Here is a 22,104-nt window from a genome sequence, read left to right on the forward strand (position 1 = left end):
ATGAGGATTACGGGTACCTCACTGCACCTGTGTTATATTTGGTTCATCAACTTTTGGTAGTACCATAGAAGAAATTCCGGAAGGGGTATAATCATGATTCATGATAAAATACTATCATATATTTTTTGAACAACTTCAATCTAGGCCAGGGATCTCAAACTCGCGGCCCCAGAGAACTTCCAGTGCGGCCCTCGAACGTTTAACAATAATTGTATTCACACAGAAAACAATTTACTGAAAGTAGTTTTGGAATATTGATTTTTTTTGTCCACATTTTGACCCAATTAAGAATACACATCAAGCTAGCAAAAGAATACTTGAATAAAACACTTGAGTAATTAAATTAAACGCAAAGTACATGAAGAAGGTGGCATTTTCGAAGAAAATGGGAGTTGTAACATTTCTGCTCTTCACAAAATTCTGAAGCACATTGTTTAATTTGTCATATTTCCATCAATACAATCAAAAAACACAATAAGCTCAGCAGTCAATATGACAAATTCGAAGACCAACTTCGAACAGAAAATTTCCATGTGTTTGTATATTAATATAATTATACAACGACTTAGTTACTAAAAATCAATATCAATAATAATTCAAGCAATCCTATGCCACGCAATGTAGTGCGAAATGTCTTGTCGAAAAAATCTGTCATTTGTTTTTTTACTGATCTATACATGAAATGATAAAAGTAACTTTTTTGCATTACTGGAATTAATTAGACATTCGTAAAGATCCAGATAAACCCATGATCATGTGGCCTCGTTAGTTAGAGTTGGTACTATAAAATCATTTCAGACTGGCCTTAGTATGCTGGTGACACAAAAAAGATGCCAAACGCCAGGACAAATGTAATTATTAAAACATTGAGTTTATACTGTAGTATTTTTGTTAATTTTAGGTTCATATATTTAGATTAAGTTATTTTTAGTGTATGTATTATTCTTTCCTTATTCAAAGCTTGTTCAAAAATGATTTTGATGGTTGTACATTGAATTTTACGATAATAAATACTGTAACTTGCAAATGTTGCAATAATAGTGGAATGCAAATATTAATATGTAATTGCATTTGAAATTGAAGAAAATAATAAAACTTAATCCAACTGTTTAGTTGCATCACAATATATGTCACAAACTAAAACTATCTTAAAAATATCTTTTAAGTATACATTATCAAAAACTGTTTGCGGCTCTTTTTACAATTTTCAAAATGCAATGCGGCTCTCGAAAACCCATGAGTTTGACACCACTGATCTATTCTAGACGATTCAAGCATTGCTTTGGGAAATTATATCACTTCAATTAAATTGAAATAATCTCGCTATATTAAATACAAAATCGTTGCTATCATAAAGGTAAACCAATTCAGCCACTCGAAATATACTGGCCTTCACAAAGCAATGGAGGCAAAATTGAGAGTTCATGAGCTATGAACATTTGTTCTTTTCTTTGTCTTGAACTTTCCATACTCCACAGCCCCTATTAATTTTTTTTTAATTTTAATTACCATGTGATGGTCATACATATCTTTAACTTGTATTTTCTGTCATGATGTATTATCTCAATGTGCCAAACTATTAATTAGTGTGCATATTTTGCTTCCAGATGACATAAATGTATTGTCATGTTTATTACCTCAGCTTGGAGTATTGACAAGAAAAAGGTGCCAGTAAATTAGGTAAAAAAATTTTCAACTCATTGTTATAATCAGAATTCACAATCAATAGGAATTATAAACAGCCAACAATCAGTGAGAATTATATGCGAAATCCCTCAGAATAAATTTGTCTAAAATCGGAGGAAGGCAAAAAATATAGGTAGTTTCCATCCACACAAGCATTTCAAGAAGACTTGCTCGAGCCAAACTAAATGAGCATCGTCAGGTGATCGGTAAGGCTGCAAGTTGAATTCAGCCCTGCAACCTCCTGCATAGAAGATAATATTAATTAGTGGGCTATGAGCTAAATTCCTAAATTTAAACAAACCTATCTACGATGCATTATGTACCAGCAATGTTAACTACGATTAACTGAATATGTAATATGTCTAATAAATTCACCTACAAAAGCAAGTTCGATAGGTGCAAACTTTGTGTTATGGAATTGTATCGCAACACAGTTTTGTATGACACCCTCTTTAAATGAAATTTCTATGATTAAGCGCAAACATTAAAATTACTAACTTTGAACTTTGTCATTATCTGCAAAATGTTCCACACAAATCTTTCCGCTATCGCGTTTGTAATCTTCTCTGATAAAAAAAAAAACGTCTATGATGTCCAGAATTGCTCTTTACAGCTTGCCTGTTATTCCAGCTCTCCAAGTAAGCAAAACTTCTTAGATATAGAGATTATTTTGTTTCGTTACAGGCGCATAAAGGCAGGTACTATACGTAAAAAAGACGCCGAGTAGCAAGAGCGAGCGGAAAACGGACGCGAAAGGCGACGAGAAATATGTGCATTGGAGCGTATCATGAAATACAATGTTTTGCCTGTAGTCTTATGGAGTGACGTCAGAGTTGCCTATCATGTTGTTTAATGTCATTGGGTATATAAAAGGAAGATTCTATTGAAAACATATTGCCAAGCTGATTATAGTTGGAGTCAAATGCCAAGTTGCCCAACCAAAGTTGCCAGAATTGGGTGCATGAAGAGGTGGGCGAGACCATTTCATTCCCCAAATTAGAGCCTATCATTGCCAAATTATAGTCCAGATTGTAATAAGTAATTAAGTTACCGGTAACAGTAAAATTACTATAATTAAGTAAAGTAGGATGTGGAAATAAATTGGTTACAAAGGGTCTAAGTGAGGTTTTTCATTCTTGGGTATTGATTTCAGACAAGGATATGGGAATGAGGTTGTTATTTCACAGGATATCGGGAGTCTTTTTTTGTTTTTTTCCTTATGTGTTTTACTTCATTTAATCACTTTGAAGTAACCTGAAAAACAAAAAATAAAACTGCGAGTAGATGTTTCAATGATTGGGTGAAGGGGAACGCTCTGAACTATTTATTACAGGCAAAAAATAATTGTTTAATTAAATGGGATGTATTGTCATTATATAGCGATGGATAGATGATCTATGATGACATTCTGCTTGGGACAGAGAAAAATTTATCACACCATGCAAAAAACACACAAAATTTTACTATCTATACCTTGGCCAACAAGTCAACTCAAACACCATGCCTTAACATAAAACGCTTGCATACATAAATGATATATAAACCACATCAAATTACAATGACCCACAGCAAATTAAAATCTGAAGGGGAGAATCCAACATAGCTCTACTGCTCGCCTAGTTGCAATAATTAGTAACCTTGCAGGAACAATATTGTACTATCTACAACCCTTATACCACCACTCAAACATAAGACCAAGCTTGTATGATAGGGACATCACAGCTAGAAAAAGATAAAAACACGAGCGTGAAGTGATAGAATGTGTGCAGTTATTTAAAGAAAATATCATCCGAGTACGTTAGCTACCTATATATTTAAAAAAATATATATATACTCATGCATGTCACAATACCATTTCTTTGGTGCTGGACTAGTTCTGGCCAAGTCGTGGCAAGATATTATTATAGTCGAGGCACAATATTATTATAGCTGTTCAACATTTTCATTAAAACAATGATGTGCAAGTGTGGAGTGTCCCAATTTTTTGTCATCGAATACCACCAGTAGTAATTTTTAATATTTAATATTTGGAAACTAAATGAGACTTGACTTGTTTTTGAAAAGATTTTTTGGACTTTAACGTCTTCAAATTTAAGGGAAGAGAATTCCAAAGTTTGGGTCCAGTAAAAGACAAGGAATGCTGACTCACGGATTTACTCATGAAAGGTACGAATAAATCAGAACTACTTCTTCGGTTGGAGGTATTTTTGACAAGTATGTCATTAAAGCAATTGGGCAGCGCATTATTATGGAAGTCGTGAGCTAGAGATAGTATTTCAAATTTCATCATATCTTCAACCTTAAGTATATTTAGTGATTTGAAGTAAGAGTCTACACTTTCACGTTTTCTTTTACCAAAAACTATTCTTAAAAAATTATTACAAATACTCTGCAGTTTTGAGACAAGTGTTTTATTACCATGAAGCCAGACTGAACAACAATATCGAATATGGCTAAGTAGTAATGATTGAAACATTGCTAGTAGAGCTGATTGGTCAACACACTGGGATACTTTGGCAGAAACTGCTAGGTTTCTTTTTGTTTTACCAATAACATGCATTATTTGTGATTTCCATGACAGATTTTCATCAAAGATAACTCCTAGAAATTTTATTTCTTTCACTCTTTCAATTTCATTGCCATTGAGCAGTAGTTTTTTTGAATAACTCACACTTTTATGCTTGCTTGGATGGAATAATACAAATTTAGTTTTGTTAGCATTCAGAGATAATTTATTAACTAACATCCAGCTATGAATGTTGGTTAGTTCTTGGTTTGCAACTGTGAATAGATCTTCAAGGTTTTCCCCATGAAGAATCAAGTTAGTGTCATCAGCAAACATGATCGACTCAGAGGATTTCAGACACCTGGACATGTCATTAATGTAAGCTAGAAAAAATAATGGGCCAAGTAAAGATCCTTGTGGAACTCCGTGCTTCATGACACAAATATTTGTAGAGAATGAGTTGTCATATTGCACAATTTGCTTCCTGTCTTGAAGGTAGCTCTTGACGGCGGGGTTGATCGTCGGCGCGCCACACCGCCGAGGTTGTCATCATCGCCGCCACAATAAGATAGGTTTTGGTAGGGTAGTGGGACATTAAACTGACTATCTACTATCGGAAAAGACATCATTAAACCCCAATTTCGTAGATATATTTAGATCCAAGGAACACCCGCTTCAGGCAACAAACTCTATAGCTTTCCCAAACCCAATAATATACCACAACTTTGTTATTTGCACAGTGGTGGTGAATGAATTATTACATCGAGCAGAAAGAAAAAAATAGCAGCAGGAGTGTGACAAAAAAGAAATAAAATCGAGAAGTAGCAGAAAACAGAGAAATAAACATAGAACATTATTTTTATAGAAAAAACAGAGGCAGTGGAACATTTCAAACAAGAATCGGGTGATATTATTTTGTTACAACATTGAGAGCAAGTATATTCTTGTAAAGTCTCCATGTTAGAAACAAGAGAATTGAGACATCTCTTTGTCCAAAACCGGATTTTACAAATCCATAACTGATAAGATTAATCTAGTAAACAAAAACTGAGCAACACACTAACTCGGCCATAAATAAGATACCAGGCCTTCGCCTGGTATGCTGAAATTCATATCTAAACGGTTGCAAATCATTTTAAGCTTTTCTTCTGTGCAACAGGAAAAAGCCACCACAAGCGATAGGTGCTTATGACGTTGTGTTCGACCAGTTGTTGTTGCTTTCACCCATTTCATTAAAGCTTGATAGGCATTGCTTGGATTAACAAAACATGTTCGTAGCAAGAATGAAGCAGAAGCACATTGCACAATCCTTGGAGCTAAAACATGAATGAAAAAAATTAACTCAAAATTTGAAAAAACCATTTCATAACTTGTATTGAATGATTATGTATTAAATTTTATCATCAATGACAATATTTCACGAATTTAATTAACCAAAAATTTGACAGCATATGGATATTGGTCACTATCCCAACAAATCCTGATTCAATTGGGGGTTGTATAAATCGTAATCGCCAACTGTGAACAATTTCCACATTGATTCTTTCAATGCAAATATGCAATGAGTACTATTGTTACATATTGGTCAAATAAAGAATAAATCTGGCTTGGCTTTTAAATTACGATTTTCAACTATTAATTTTCACAAACAATTAACGATCTCACCTTTTTCCAAATAAAGTGTTGAGAACTGTTCCACCATTCCACATATAATTTTATAATGCGACTGATAGGTTGGCAATGTGTGTTGTGTTTTGTGAGAATGACGCTGTCTCAATAAATACGAAGACAAGAACAATGAAAATGTGTAGATTAGAGCAACAATGCACACATTGGAAACTGAAAATTGAAGAATAAAAATGATCAGACTAAATTTGGAATTCAAATAGAGCAATCTCACACCAAAATTATTTATTCCTGGATATTACAGTCATATCACAATACCCTAATTTGATATATTTGTTAAAAGAGGCATTGTCGTCGTGATGGTCTATCTGTTAAGTGCTGACTTAACCGTGTTGGTATCACTGGTTACACATCAAAGGTTCGAGCTCCCATGCCCATCACCTCAACCAAGGTATGTAGTGTGGTCAGGCGATGTAGGTGAACCTAACCGAAAAGAATTCAGTTTGTCCAAACAGAGTAGCTACTTACATATCAATGACTGGCCGTGTAGAGCATTGTTCAGAGCAGAAGACGTGAAATAAGAGTCGTATGAAAATTACAATAGCTATTTAGTAACAACAAGAATTTTTCTAAAAATAAAATTCAAAGAATTTCACGCTGAAAGACACTGCAAAAAAAAAACAATATAAAAAATCTATCAAAGTTACCTTCTCTTCCGTTATCGTCATCACCATGTATATGGATATGTCTGGACCATTTATTTAAGATTGGCCAAAACAACTTGTCCAAAACCTGATAAAAAAAAATTGAATTCAACTATAACTTTACGAAAAACACAATCTACATGTATCGTAATCATGGACCTGCGATGATAGACGCTAGACAATCACAGCAAATGCGCAACATGCACCACAGCTTGACGACCAGCGTTCCGATCGGTGTTTTAAAAATTATGTATTAGATTTGTGAGAAATGTGTCATGTTAATCTTTGAAATTCATATATACATATAGTTTTTTATTTTTGCTGTGATTCCTTGCAAAATAATGATAAACATTTAGTAAAATAAGTTATAACTCAATATTCACATTACATTTATTTTTGCGGACATAAAAAGTGAGAACTTAGATAGTGGCATACATTGGTAATTATGACTTTTAAACTGTACTGTCGTGCGTTCTTATGTCACATTCTTGTATTGTTATCAATCTAAAAGTTCGGCATGGTTTTCTAAAAAGAGAGGATCCGTTGCTAGTGAGTAAATTTCAATAGAGAATTGAATTCCACAACTGGTTTGAATTTTTATAAAAAATTAAAACATTACCACTGATTTAACAATTTCCATTGTTGATTCCTTTTGTAGTAATTCAAACATGTTTATCGTTAATGTTGTTTTTCCATCAAAAACTGTAATGGGCAACACAGCATCAGTAGTATCAATACCATTTTCTACTTTGCGCAAAAATTCTTCGAATTCCCCCGAAAATTTAGCTTCCACTATACCAGATAATGGTTCATCAAATGCTTTCATTTGTATAATCTTATCTACTTTGCCCCAGCTGCATTGCTCTTCAATCCATTGAACCTGATATATGAAAATTGTTAATAAAAATCAAGCACTTTGTAATTCTCCACAAAGAAAGATAAACAAGATGAAGAGCCCTAGTTGACCATACCAAATAAAGTGTCCTCGAATTGTGTAAAATTGGATGGAATTTCATATTCAAAAGAGGATTAAAGTAGAAGTTCAATTCTATCATGTGGCATTGCATCAACTTTTAATCGGTTACAAATTCGAATTATATAAAGAAAAAAAAACTAGCTTGTACACAAACCACCCCACAGGCCACAACGTGGAGATATTCTGGAATCTTATTGAACAGTATCGTTCTTATGATTTAAACCTGCAAGTCCATGCATAAAAAATAATGTTACAATGCTGGTTATGTTGCTGACATATAACACACATTGCACTAAATGTTGAACCACTCTGCAGAAAGTGCGATAATACTAAAAAAGGTCCTTGAAATCTAAGGTCGTTGTCCAGGAAAATATATATCGATTAGAACTGTCGATAAATTCATATAGAAAAAGATTTAGCAAAAGATAACAATATATTGTACCAATAAATACCTGTCTTGACAATTCAAGAACTTTTTCGGCATCAGTGATAATGAGAGGAGATGTTAGTTGTCTTTTTATGATTCGTATAACTGAAAAAAATAAATTATCAAAAAAATATTATCACATATTTCAACATATAGGTTCCATTTCACTCTTAACTTATTGCAGTGGCTAGAAACTACGAATGTGACGAGTACGGTACTAGTCGAATCCGCAGATTCGATTCAAATCTTTTTAGTCTGTAATATCATGATGGAAACATGAAAAAATATAAAAAAATGAAAAAAAAATAATTTTAACGAAATATTACTTGTACTGGCCTTTATAGAGATCAATGGACAATGCTCATAATGTAAGCGTCAATGAACAAACACAATATTGATTCAAGGACTCGAAAAATTATGTGGACTCGATATCAAATTAGAGGCCTAAAATGCGTGAGTGCAAATCAAATACGAATCTCATCACAACATTACTGTAGTGTAAACTATAAAGATAAGTATGATTTTTACAATTCAACACATTCAAGATTACTCACTTGATTTTCCAATCCCAGGATACAATGTTAATGCTTTTGGCCAACACAATAAACCTTGCAATAAGGTAAAAAGTATTTGACCTTGCTGCCATATCAAACAGTATCTACAAAATGCATAAAAAGACGACAATGAGGAGCTAGTCCTGCATAAGAAGCTGATGACTCGTACGAGGGAGAATGTTTTTGCATGACCTTCATACATTGAAAGATCGACTCCTTCTGGCACAAAATCACTTTTTAATCTTGATAAGAGCTGCAGTCCAGTAGCTGTTCTATCATTTGGAAAATGACAAGGAGCCATTTGTGGAAAACTGAAAAAGCAGTACAGTGGATTAGGACAATGTTGAAAATCTGTTAATTAATATCTTAATCTATAACGAGTAATATAGAGAAATAAAAAACACCATCAAATTGGATGAATATTAACCCAATTAAGAATTAACGATTCTCGAATTAATCATAACGAAACCATGTTTTTTTCCAAATTAGGGTAACAAAATTATCATCAGCAAAACAACCCATAAGAATAATTTGCTAAATTTAATTCAGTAAATTTGACATTATAATTATGCTATAAAATTTAGTAAAATTTTCAGGTCATTTTGAAAAAGACATTTTAGCGCGCAATACGTGGTTATTATAGTCTATATTTACAATACAAAACAGGCAAAAATTTCGTCTGTGGCTCTGTGCAGTAAAAATTACCCCATGCATAAAAATAAAGCAATATCAAAGTGTTCACACAATTAATTATTTAGCACTTATACAAAAATAGATATCAATACTTACTACATAAAGATTTTCAATAATAATGGAAGAACCATAATTTCGATGAATTTTCCATTGCAAATTCCAGTAGTTTGAATCAATCTCATTCGTTTGATATAAGCACACTCATGATGAGGAAGATCAGTGACCAGAAAACCATCATAAATGTTAAAATCATTTTGAAAAATGTTAATACTGCTGCCGGTTGATCTCTTCAACATATTGAAAACACAAGAAGGAAGCTGGAAATGAAACAAGTAAAAATTTATGGAAAATTGAAATAGGTTAGAACGAAGATGAATTTCCATATTTCCAGGTCGCTTTTCTGGATCCAATTTTTTGGCCTCATTTATCTTTTTTTGTGGGGTCATATTGGGCGTCTATGCTTATTTTATTTTTTCTGGGGTCAGCTTATTTTTTACACAAGTCTTCTCTAACATGATATTTATGTGAACTTTATATCTGTATTGATGTATTTTATAATGTAGGATTGGTTTACTGATTGAAGTGATTCCAGATTTCTGTCAACTTTATATCAAAAGCAGAATTAAACTAGATACTTAAATTTTATCTGAAACTTAGCATCTTTATTTCTGCGTGACTGAGTGTGCCCTGGCTCTGAGCAAATTTCATTAACAAAAAAATTTTCTATTGCAATTTTTGTCAAGACATTGAAATTGGCTTGCTGTACAATAAAATTACAATTTTGCTGTAGTATTGATGAAAGACTGAATTCTGACAATTTATGTAGTAGTATCGTTCACTCAGGTACCATGTGAAAAATAGTGCAAGGGTTTAAAGTTGAAACACTCCACAATAATTTTCAAATGGTCAAATAACGGTGGCAACCAAGCATAAAGTAAAAAAAGTTGTGAGCTAGATTCTGATGCCTGCTTGTCTAATGCTTTGTTTAGAGTGAGATTTGATGCCAGTCATAAGAAAAAGAATGTTGGAAAATAATAGATTGTTACATTGTCTATATAATAATACTATCTATAATAGATACTTACAAAATTTTTATGAAACTTTACATCCAGCTTCTTGTTTTGTTTGTGACTCAACAAAAGAAAATTAACGTCTTTCAAGTTGTTGATGACAAATTTTTCATCAATTTCAGACGATTCCGTAATCCATTGTTTTGATGTAACCAGTGAGTTGTTATTTTTAGATGACGGAAATATTTTGGTGGAAGATGAATTTGATTTTAAAGGGTTTTCTTTAGTTGCGACATTGGTTTTCCTCTTTGATTCAAAAGAGTCAACCAACATACTCAAAGGTAAATCATCACTATCATCATCTGTTTCATTTGCTGTTATTTGTGATGCAACATTTACATCAGTTTGTATCGTTGACGGTTCAGTTTCTTCTGAAGTTGGCGGAATTTGGCTTTTGTTTGGTGAGCGTACAAACTTTACATTCGCTGTATCGCAGGTAGAAATACGAATCTGTTCCGACAAATCTGCACTTAAGCACACTACCGGTTGATTTTGAGGACTAGAAATTCTTTTAAATTCAGATCTTTTAATTCTAAAATTCTCATTTATATCACTTCGAGTATGTACTAGGTTACTAGATGAGTTTAATTCTTCAGCTGTAGAAGTATTAGTTTGTGCAGGAATATGTGATGCAGTTTCATTCAATTTATTACTAGAATGAGAAGGATTGACATCAATTTGGTTTTGCTGTTCAGTTTCGTTCTGTTTTTCTTTCTGAAAATCGTTTTTGTTATCAGACAGGTTTGATTCAATGTTTACTAAAATATCCATAGAATTTACTGATTTTTTGACAGCATTTGCTGCAGACTCCATTATAGAATCATTCGCATGATTTATATTTTCTTGATTATCTTCGTCAGAATTCTCATTGTCTATTTCTAAATTCTCGGCATTACCTTTGTTTCTATTTGATGATTTGTCATTAGACTTCTTTTTACGGTTACCAGATTTTGACATGGGTATGTCCATAACTGTTGCATTTGATATCTTCATATCATCATCTTCAGAAAAATCCATAATTAAATTACCATCTTCTGTGGAAGAATCACATGATGCATATTCAGTATGAGAAGCATTTATTGCATTATCGTTGACATCCATACAAATTGAATCAGTAGGACCAATTTTGCTAGATTCTGAGGGCTTTTGTATTTCACCCGGAATGCTTACAGAAGACCTTGAATCTGGTTGAACTTGCTCAGTACTAACTTCTTCTGAATTGTCATGATCAGAACCAACAAGACTTTTCATCTGATGATCGTCATAATTATCACAGTTCAAACTTATGGTTTCAGCACATACACTTCCTGTAGGATCAGATTCATTATTTTGCTGGGGTATTTCTTCATCTGGACCGCTTTCCATATCAGTTAACAAAGGACTAATTGCTGTCATATCATTTAGCCATGTTTCTGCATCAAAATCATTTGGTGTCACACAACCCTCTATGCCTGTTTGGAAATCTATTTCATCCGCTACCATATTTCCTTTACTACCAAATGATATATTATTAATATTTGCTAATTCAACTTCAATATCTCCATCATTTTCACTTCCAGTTAAAATCTCTAGTGGATTATCAGAATTTTCCGAAAAATTCCTAATTTTTTCTTTGTTGCTATCTTTGTGTGATACAGAAGAATGCCAATGAGATGGGACATCCCCTTCTTTTCTGTGTGGTGGCAGGCTGCAAGTCTTCCTTAAATCTTTATTTTTGTTGAAAATGAGCGGAGATTGAACATCAAATGACGCACCTTTGACAATTGGTTTTATTGGACGAACATTTACAGCCCTCTCTGGCGCTTCGCAACTAAATCGTCTGGGTTTTAAAATGTCCTTTGCAACACTCCCCGTTCCAAAAAGGAGTGCTTTTGAGCAAGATGGCTGGTCAGCAGATGATTTTAAAATGATGTCGTCACTCAAAGATGAAGGACTTCGCAGAACAGAAGCGATTTTGATGACAGGTGGTTTTAAGGAATTTTCAATGGAGGCAATTTTATCTATATCCAAAGTATTCTTGCTAAAATCTTTAGATGGTGTTCCGAAGTTGATTGCAGTACACAACACAGTGCTTGGCGAAATGGAATCTCTACCTTTAGCAGAATCTGTTATATTAACATTTATGGGTGGATTTTCTGACGATGCCACAATTTCAGAATTGCTGATTGATTGTTCTTCTTTTTCTGCCTCTCCAATCTTTTCCACTTCATCTACTTGAGAAATTGAATCATCACATTTGGCAGAATCTGGAGTATTAAGATTTAAATCAATGCTTTCTGGCAATTTCATAATCTCCTCTTCAATATTGTTACTTGTTTTTTCTTTCTCTGTCTGTCCAACGTCCAAACTTTCTTCTTCATGATCTATAAACTCATCTCCCAATGGTGTAGTTGGCAAGGGTGATATTGCATTCCCAACATCAAAAGTCATTTGTTTCATAATTTTGTTAACACTGCAATGCCATTTATTCAAATCAGTGAGTGAACTGATGTCCTGATCCCCAAATTCGGAGCTTGAAGTTGACATAGGCGATTCCAAATAGACAAGATCTTCAACAATTTGAGGAATAGTATTCTCGTCTTTCGAGTTTGATTGTTTGTTGTTGTGAATAGGTCTCAAATCACTACTTATTTCACATATCAGATCTTTTTGCATGTCTAACGTGTCGAGTTCGTTTATTTCAAAATTCTTATCTGAAAGGGTTTTTTGATAATTTTTCTTCTTGTTAATAAGCTTTTCTTCTTTCTTTATAGCAACAGACTTATTATTCCTTTGCTTGACGCTTTTCGTATCCTTAATTTTCTTCTGTCGTTGTAAAGCTTTTGCACCATCCTTTGAACTTTCAGATGACGATGAAGTAGTACGATTTCTACTTCCAATTCTCCCGCTTCTTCTGAGGGGGCTAGAAGGGACAGGTAACGTAATTTCATGATCACTGGAACTATCAGTAGTTATAGATCTCGTCCGGGACCGCGTAGAAATGACAGGTGGTAATGCAGTCGGTTCTTGGAATTTCTGCACCTTTTTCGGCCGAGATCTTTCAGAAGATGAACTAGAATTTTTACGTTTCCTCTTAGGCCTTTCTTCGACACAATTATCATTAATAATGTTTTTATTCTTGTCATGAACTTGAGTGCTCCCAGTTTCAACTCTAGATATTCTTGGCTTATGATGAACAATGTTAATGTTTGTGTCATCCACATCCTTTTCACTCAAACTCTTAGTATCCTGCGACTTTAAATTTTCTGTACATGTCTCCATATCTTTTTCCAGTGACAATGTTGTACCCATCTCTTCATCTACTGATAATTCAGCCTGACGAATTTCAGAGTTTTTGGGTGTTTGAATTTCAGTTAGATTGATATCATCATTATGAGATGTATTTTTGAAATTCTCTATTTCATTTTGTCTGTTTTCATTCGTGTTATGTTCGTCAGAATTAATAATATTTTCTATAACAGGCATTTCAGAAATATGCTCCACAGTCTTCTTCTTAGTAACTTGCGATTCTCCAATATCACTGATGTCAGGCATTTCCGAAACATAATCTTCGACGGGTTCATCATTATCAGAGGAAACCAGAACTTGTGAACTATTGTTTTCTATTGTGATTAGAGCAGAGTTGTCAGCTTTTGGACTGTTTATACTATCAACTTGACTGCTCGAATTCTTATCGATTTCCGAGTTTTCTGCTTCGTCAGATAATGATTCCACATCAATAAAATTATCTTGATTATACGTTGATGCTGTTACAGGAATTTTGATATTTTTTCGTTGTACTTTATTCTTATTATTACCAGACATTTTTGAGATTTTGAAATTTCTTTTCTGAGTTTTTTGTTTATCCTCTAAATTTGTGACTTCAGAATCAGAATCTATTAGTGTCAAATCAACAATAGGACTTTCAGAAGTTTTATCCAATGCTTTTCCATCTATATTTGACGTCTTAATATCATCCGATAATGAAATCACTGTTGCGGTAGAATTACTAAGTTTGGTATGATTATCCTTATTGGTGATTTCATCAACTTTATGAGTTTTTTTGCTGACATTGAAAAGAGAAGAGCAGGATGATTCTCGAGGTGAAACATCTGGAGACGTTACTTTCTGAGTAGACGAAACATGACACTCTGGCATATCCATTGGTTTTGTCTTTCGATCACCATCAGATGCACAATGCTCTGATGTAGACAAATATGTTTCTGGTAGTGAATTAATTAAGCTATGAAGCCATGATTGCTGCTCTTCTGAGAACATTCCCTAAAAGAGTGAAAGCATATCATTTAAAAAAAATGTTTTTTTTTATCAGGTATAGTGTATTAGTTGCATTTATATAACAAATATGACAAGTTTATACTTTTGCAGGTGTTTTCAAGAGATTAATGGATGACATAACAGCTAACTAATGACAGTATTTTCTTGCGAAAACATAGGATTTTTATCATCATCTGGCTCATTTTACCAGCCTGGGTCGGGTAATTATGAAATGATAGATTACTGGCAATAATTGCCTCCCCAATACAATTACAGGATACCGAAGATTAGAATATATGCTTTACTGGCTACAAGACAAACTTTCCTATTCAAAGAATGTTATAAAGCAGATGTGTGCAACAGTTTTTTTTTCGGTGAGCCATATAACCAACTTCAGACATCTAGCTGGGCCACACAGCTGGGCTATTGCTTAGCCTTACAGTAAAAAGGCATCTTGCAAAACGGCAAAAGATTTAATGCAGTTACAATAGCCAAAAATTATTATATATTTTACCCATGTGAGCATCTTTTTAAACAAACTGCCGGATGGCTTGGCGGGCTGTGGCCCGCCTATTGCACACCTCTGTTATAAAGTCTCTTGGAAAATCATTCATAAATAATATAATCATGCAATGAAGACAATAAAAATTAGGTTACCAACCTTATGTAATTTATATAATTTGTTAATCACAAGTGTTTCATAAGTTTGCAGAAACTGCTTTTCACAGAATTCAGACACGTATGCCATTAAATGTTCAAACGATTTTTCCTTCCCAAATGAAGATTCATTTGTAAATTTATCTTTCCATGTAATGGCCAACTCGTGCAATTCTAAGAGCTGGTTTTGCGTAGGACGCCTCCTAAATGATGTAATCGCTCTCTGAACGACAAAATTTTAAAATTGAGGCCTCTGGTCAGTAAAGCGGACTGGTCTGTCCACCCATACCAACTATATTTAAGTATAACAATTTTGGTATACTATAGGCCTATAGGGTGTACATAAAGTCTTAAAATATTTTAAAACTGCAAAGGGAATTTATCGATACCCTATATTGTTTTGGCTGTCACAGATGAATTAAATGAAGTAAAAATACTTAAACAATTACTGATTAAAAAACAACAAACCCGGTTAAGATATATTGAGAACAGACTTCATAACGAAATTGAAACTGTAAAGGAGCCTCATTGACCCTGTATATTCTGGTATTCATTGAACGTAATTGCTCTTTTGAAAATCAAAATCTTTAGAGTTAGGACCCTGGACATTTACCCACTATCTTTATGTGTAAAAATTTGGGTAATTTTTCAACGAAATGTATCAATATTCCCATTTGTAAAAATGTTTGCAGTGAAGATAAGGAATGAAAATGTCTCACCTTTCTTTTCATCTCCATCATTCGATCTTTATATAGTTTTTTCTTGTTTTCACTGACATGTGGAAGAACGCTTGTACTTGACACAACATCGTCAGCAATGTCTTGAGGTTTAGAATTATCAATGATCATTTCATCAGCAGAATCATCAGTAGTGCTTGTGATATACGCTACCTTTTCCTTTGAATAAATTTAGAAAAAACAATTTAATTTGTAAATTACTTATATGAAAATGAAAAAATATTGAACTTCTGTTTGTGTATGATTGTAACCAAAAGTATCAAGAATCTAATTTGCACAAAAGTTGTCATTCTCACACATTCTCTGTAGAATATGTTCAAAATGTTTTTCAGTTACTCTAAATATTCATGTATTGTAAATTATATTAGGAAAATGGCCAACTATGAAAAAGACAGCATTTTTAGTCATCGGAATTACAAATAAAAATTTTTTTTTGCTAGTATCTAATCATAGTTTGAGGCAATATTTGTGAAACTATTTCAATAAAACTAACAGTAGATCAGAAGCAAAAATATACATTTTCCTAATTTTCTCAAAACAGCTTTTCCAGTTTCACCCTTACACGTTGAAAAGCCACCGGCACTGTAATATAGCCTATGAGTGTACTTCATAAACCCAATATAACCTACTAAAATTTCGTTAAAAAGTACAGTGTCAATACTATAGGATCCTCCCAGAGTTATTTATTTCTGGAATAAACTACATGTCAGCACAATCCACATTACTCTTGTCTTATTATATTTACCACCCTAAATAATCACAAGATCAATATAAAAAAGATTGAGAGACAAATGTACCTACCTGCTTTTGGTCTTTATTTGATGAAATTCTGTGACTTCTTCTGGGAACTTCAAATACTGTATTATCAAGATTAGTCGGGTTGATCTGCCAAAAAATAACCTTTCATTAAAATTGAATAAAACAGTAAGAATTATTGAAATTTGGATAAACACCATTGTAGAATTCATAAAAGTGAAATGCTCAAAGCCTTGTTAGGAAAACAAACAAATCCTATATGACGCTCATTCACACTTTTTGATTCGAACAATGTTTGAACAAGCATCTACTGATGTCTGATATTACATAAAGTGCTACTATTTAAAGCCTACCCAATTTATTACATCCAAGATGAGGTGGTGGGTCGTGGATTTAAACCAGAAATGTGCAGTTTAGTTCAACGCTTCAAGTGTTAGGCCTGCACATCTCTGAAATGTTTACAAAGCAACTATTAACCACTCTATACCTGTGAACTTGTTACGTCTGATCCCATTGATAAATTGCTCTCTTCATTTTGATAAAAATTCATAGATTCATCCTGATCGTTTGATGACTTCATTTCCGCATCACTTGACATTGTTATATTTTTAGTGCTGCCATCTTTAGACACTGAAGAAAAAAGCTAGATAATTGATGTAGGCAATTATTAAGTAGTTAAGCTTCAGTTAAAAACAATATTGGGTGCTCCCGAGGTATCCGAACCAAGATGGCGGACATCTGAACGTAACATGGGTAACAGGTTAGGGTTAGGCGATAATTTTTTTCCAATTTTCCTTATTTTAGTCCTATTATCAGTTCGAAGACTAGCCAAGAGCCTCCCGTAGTATTTAAACCTAAAATTATGGCCTAACCCTAACCTAGTACACATATTACATTCCGATGTCCGCCATCTTGGCTCTAATATACTTCGGGAGCCCCCAATATTGTATCGTAATCAGCTATAACATTGTATCTTCACTTTTAGGCTCCGGCCAGTAATGATCTGCATCAACAGCGTCAACAGTTATTAGAAACTTATATACAGAGTGAACGCCCAAAAAAAAAATTAGAACCCAGGTCATTTGGACCATATTCTTCAGAGAACATAAATTCTGTACAAAGCGTCCTAGATTATTGACGTTTTTGGATATAATCATGCATAAACAGAAATTCAAGTGTTACATAAAAAAATTTCTTCATTTTCAGTCTATTTAATGAGAAGTTTCTAAGTTTGGAGTAATTTTTAGGGTCAAATGGTATTTTATTTCGATAAGCAAATCAGCAAACTGCAAAACAGAACAACTGCAAAACACAAATTTCAAAAGCAGTTTATGGATACAAAGTCTGAAATTTCTTCAGCATACAAAACTTCCAACAGCCTTTCCAGTTAGCAAATGATAGCTCTGTTTAATATTACTCAACCAGAGAGCAATTTTGTTCTTCTTTTGTATTTGATGTAGTATTACTGATATGCTTTCGTTCCTTGTTTATCACTACAATACTTTTCACACACATAATAAACTATTTAAACTTTACAAAAGCAGGAGTGCGACTTGCGTATAGCACTAGCTAAGAATCTATTAAAGATTGAACAAAGAAGTAGTTTTTCTGCATAGTAAAGGAGAAATAAAGAATTCAAAACAGGCAAAGAAAGGAATACAACAAAAAAGGTTGGGACTACTGCCCTTAGCAGATAGGATACGGACACACAGAGGACAATTAACAAATATTAAACAATTTCTTAAGTTCTACCATTTAATGCTGTAGATGTGAATACAAAACATACATGATTTACTAATTCTTCTTATTCTATTTTTACTCTCTCGTAATTTGCTGATGGTGTCTCGTAGATTCCGATTCCTTTTCTTCAGTTTTTTGTTCATTGAACTTTTCTCACTTAGTTCATCTCTCAAACTATAAAAAAGAAATAACAAATGTAGAAAGAAAAACAGTCATGACGTCACTGAAACTATTATAAAATTTCATTATGGATAAAACGTAATGTTATCATTAGTGAAAGATTTGTTATAAAAAAAAGTTTTTAATGTATTAATTACAACAGAACACAGCATGTAATTACCATATACTACAATTCAGCTGATTAGCAAAGCATCACTTCAATCAACTATTAATTCATGTATGGTACGCTCAACAACTGCAATGAATCTATGTTAGCATTTGTTGCTAGTGGGAAAAACCCTTTAATAAACTGGTATGGTAAAAAAAAGCATATATAATTCGAAAATTACCAAATTTCATAAAGGAATTAGAATTTTTAACCAACTGTCTGTGATTATATTTTGAGTAAATGTATAGTTGCTAATATTGTTTTTTTTTCTATTTTTATGTATAACAAATAATGCTTAACTAATGTATTATTAACTTGTAAACATCTTGATATCACTGAATTGATATTACGGATTATATATGGATTATTGAACATTGGAATACTGAAAAATGGAAACTACGTCGGATATTATGGATTACAATTTGGATAATAATGATTGTAAAAAAAAATTTTTCCCATTATTTCTATGATTATTACTGTATCACATAAAAAAAAAAAAAAAGCATATATAATTAAAACCCAATACATGGTTTCAGACATTGAAACTAATCATCAAACCAATCATACATATTGATATATACATACTCTGTGATCTCTTTTCTGTGTTTCTTTTTTAATTCAAAAACCATCCCAGTATCTTCTGCCTTTAGTATTTTAATTGATTCCTCATGAATTCTTCTCGACTCCTAAATAAGCAATAAAAAAATATAAACGTTCTTCGTTTATTTGCTATCACCAAGTCAAGGTATAAATTGTTTTTGTATTTATTTGAATTTGTTTTTAATCGTATGGCGAAAATAAATGTCATTCACATAAACAATAGAAATTATCATTTTCCTGCAAATGTTGCCATTTGGGCATAAATCATGACTTATATCATGATCTCCCCCCACAAACACAATCCACTTGAAAAGTTCAAAATTGAATTTGGCTGCAATGATGAAAGTCTGAAACACTTAAATACAAAGATCTGTACCTATCACATAAAATTTGGTAGAAATAACTTACATCCATTCCATGCAATTGTGCTTTTAAACTTTCAATAGTTTCTTTCAATGTTATAACCTCATTTCGAAGGTTCGCCGTTTCAGTGAATGAGGGCTCTTCTTTTGATAATAGCAACTAAAAATTAAATGAGTATGTGACAGAGGTTGGAATAGTCGCCCGAAACACAGAAAATTAAAGACATAGGTAATTCTGTAGTTATCTTTCGTACCAGCAAAAATTGAAAATTTTATTTTACTTTACTGCAAATCTGCAATCACAGTAGTATGGCAACCTATATATTACATTTATAATACAAAGTTGGGGAATCACCTCTAGCTGAGACTGGATAAGATGTCTGTCCTTGGTTGTTTGATTTAATTTTTCAGTATTCTCTTCTAATTGCTTTTTACATGTTTGATACATTTGTATCAGGTTACTGAAATAGAAAGATTATTGAACTGAAAGTAAGAAGAGATGCATGTTAATGATAAGCAAACAATCGAATGAAAGCTGCTCCTATCAAGCTTATGATGAGACCTCATTTTTTCAATACAAAAAGTTTAACATAAATACAGAGACTACGAGAGTGTGGTATTAAAATATATACTATTCAACTGTATTTTAGCAAGAAATTAAATAATGTCAAAGATACCGGGTATTGAATTACAGAGTCTCCTGAAGTACACACCGCAAGTACTTCTAGTTGGCCTGGCTCAACAATTTTTGCATATGTCATTCCTCAGAAAATTACATCACTGCGAAGTCGCAGTAACGTAATACGACCCTCCAAAGTATGCGAATGGCCGCGCAGACAGTCATCCGAAGCGATACCAATAAGAGAGGGATCGCTAACGTTAGTGAGTTCTTCATAGTCGGCACAGATGCCATTTTGGACGATCGTAGCTATACTTCAGCAAGCTCTATGACGCGATTGTGATGTCACAGTGATGTAAATTTCGGGTGACGTACTCCGGTGGGTGTTAGGAATATTATATTGATAGAGTCGTTTTGCTACGTCCACTAGAAGTACTTGACGTGGTGTACTTCAGGAGACCCGAATTAACATAAATATGGAAGTATTACTGTTATTCTCCAACTTATAGGCCTATCAGTACGACACATTTCAGCATTTACGAATAACTGTGCCCTACTATATATGGTCTACAGATGAAAAAAAACAGAAAAGGGTAAAACTCACTCTGTGAAAAAGATCTTCTGCTTTATGGCCACAAAACTGCGAGTATATTTGTCCTCTATATCCTAGAAAGATAGATGGATCAATAACTGAATAATGTAAAAACAATGTCTGAATCTGGTGATTCTCTAGCCTCAGATCCTGCTATCGCTTGATTTTGGGAAATGGATTTGTTGAAATGCTGTGATGGTACTGAATGATGGTTGGTCAGAGGCAAAATGATAATTATTTTATTGCACTTACTTTTGCTAAATTTGCGCAAGCCTGACACCACTGTGTCTGTGAACTCGACATTGTGGGATTTGTGGATAAAACAGAAGAGCCTGGCACTTCATCAACAGTAGTAGTCCCGGTATATTGTCCTTCCGCCCCAGACTCGTTAAAAAGACTTTGAACAAGATCTTCCATTATTCTTCACGACGAAGGATCATTTAGAGCTACACAGACTTTAATTCCCTGACAGATCGAAACAAGGAAGCTAAATGCATGCAGCTCACAATAACAATCGATAAAACGATGCAAAAACGTAGCACTAATGGTTGCCAGAAATATACTATAAGGGGCATTGGCCAAGTTAAGTTTCAAGCTTTATGTTAAATACGATTTTTGCAACTCCAAGATTATTTACTTATTTGTTATTTAATTTTGCACCTATTACAACTCAGAACTAATATTGGCAGTTTATATGATATCAAAGACTAAAACATATACTGTATTTGCAAATATTACCGGCAAAGCTGATATAGCAAAATTTGGCAACAATATCTTAAATTTCATAATTTTAGTTTGTTGGTTCTATTTTTGGACGCGATATGGACCTAGCCTAGAATGTTTTCCCGAGCATCGAATTCATTGTTTACTCCGTAACATTGGTTAATCAGCAAGATACCAATCGTGCCGTACCGGTAACGATAGAAATTCAAGCGGACGCTCAAACACTTTTTTCTTTTAGACAGATTTTTAGGTATATTTATTTTGACTGCACAATCAGCATAAAAGGCGATAAAATAATCGATCAATACAAAATAAATGAAAAAGATTTCAGAATCAAGAAAGCGAACAAATAATAAGTACGGTTTAAGATTTTAGATTGGAAGTTGTTGTCAAATAAAGTGACACGTGTTCGCTCACCCAAAAGTAGGCCTATTAAATTATTTGAAACATGCACGCACACACACCTACACATATGTATACAATCACGCAGACAT

General features: G+C 33.3%; 1 protein-coding gene across 1 annotated transcript; it reads right to left on the reverse strand.

Moving 5' to 3' along the window:
• Positions 1–4,916: 4,916 nt before the first annotated feature.
• LOC120335546 (uncharacterized) lies at positions 4,917–21,410 on the reverse strand. Its single transcript, XM_039403072.2, has 18 exons — positions 21,140–21,410; positions 20,900–20,961; positions 20,032–20,137; positions 19,723–19,836; positions 19,300–19,400; positions 18,433–18,560; positions 17,134–17,276; positions 16,692–16,775; positions 15,873–16,049; positions 15,158–15,376; positions 10,258–14,502; positions 9,269–9,489; positions 8,480–8,790; positions 7,951–8,030; positions 7,142–7,402; positions 6,526–6,610; positions 5,858–6,031; positions 4,917–5,508 (listed from the first exon to the last, which is right to left on the reverse strand). The coding sequence occupies exons 1-18, from the start codon at positions 21,302–21,304 to the stop codon at positions 5,252–5,254; spliced, it is 6,933 nt and encodes a 2,310-aa protein (XP_039259006.2). The 5' UTR covers positions 21,305–21,410; the 3' UTR covers positions 4,917–5,251.
• Positions 21,411–22,104: the final 694 nt, after the last annotated feature.

Source organism: Styela clava, chromosome 2 (genome assembly GCF_964204865.1).
Source record: "Styela clava chromosome 2, kaStyClav1.hap1.2, whole genome shotgun sequence".
Lineage (NCBI taxonomy): Eukaryota > Metazoa > Chordata > Ascidiacea > Stolidobranchia > Styelidae > Styela > Styela clava.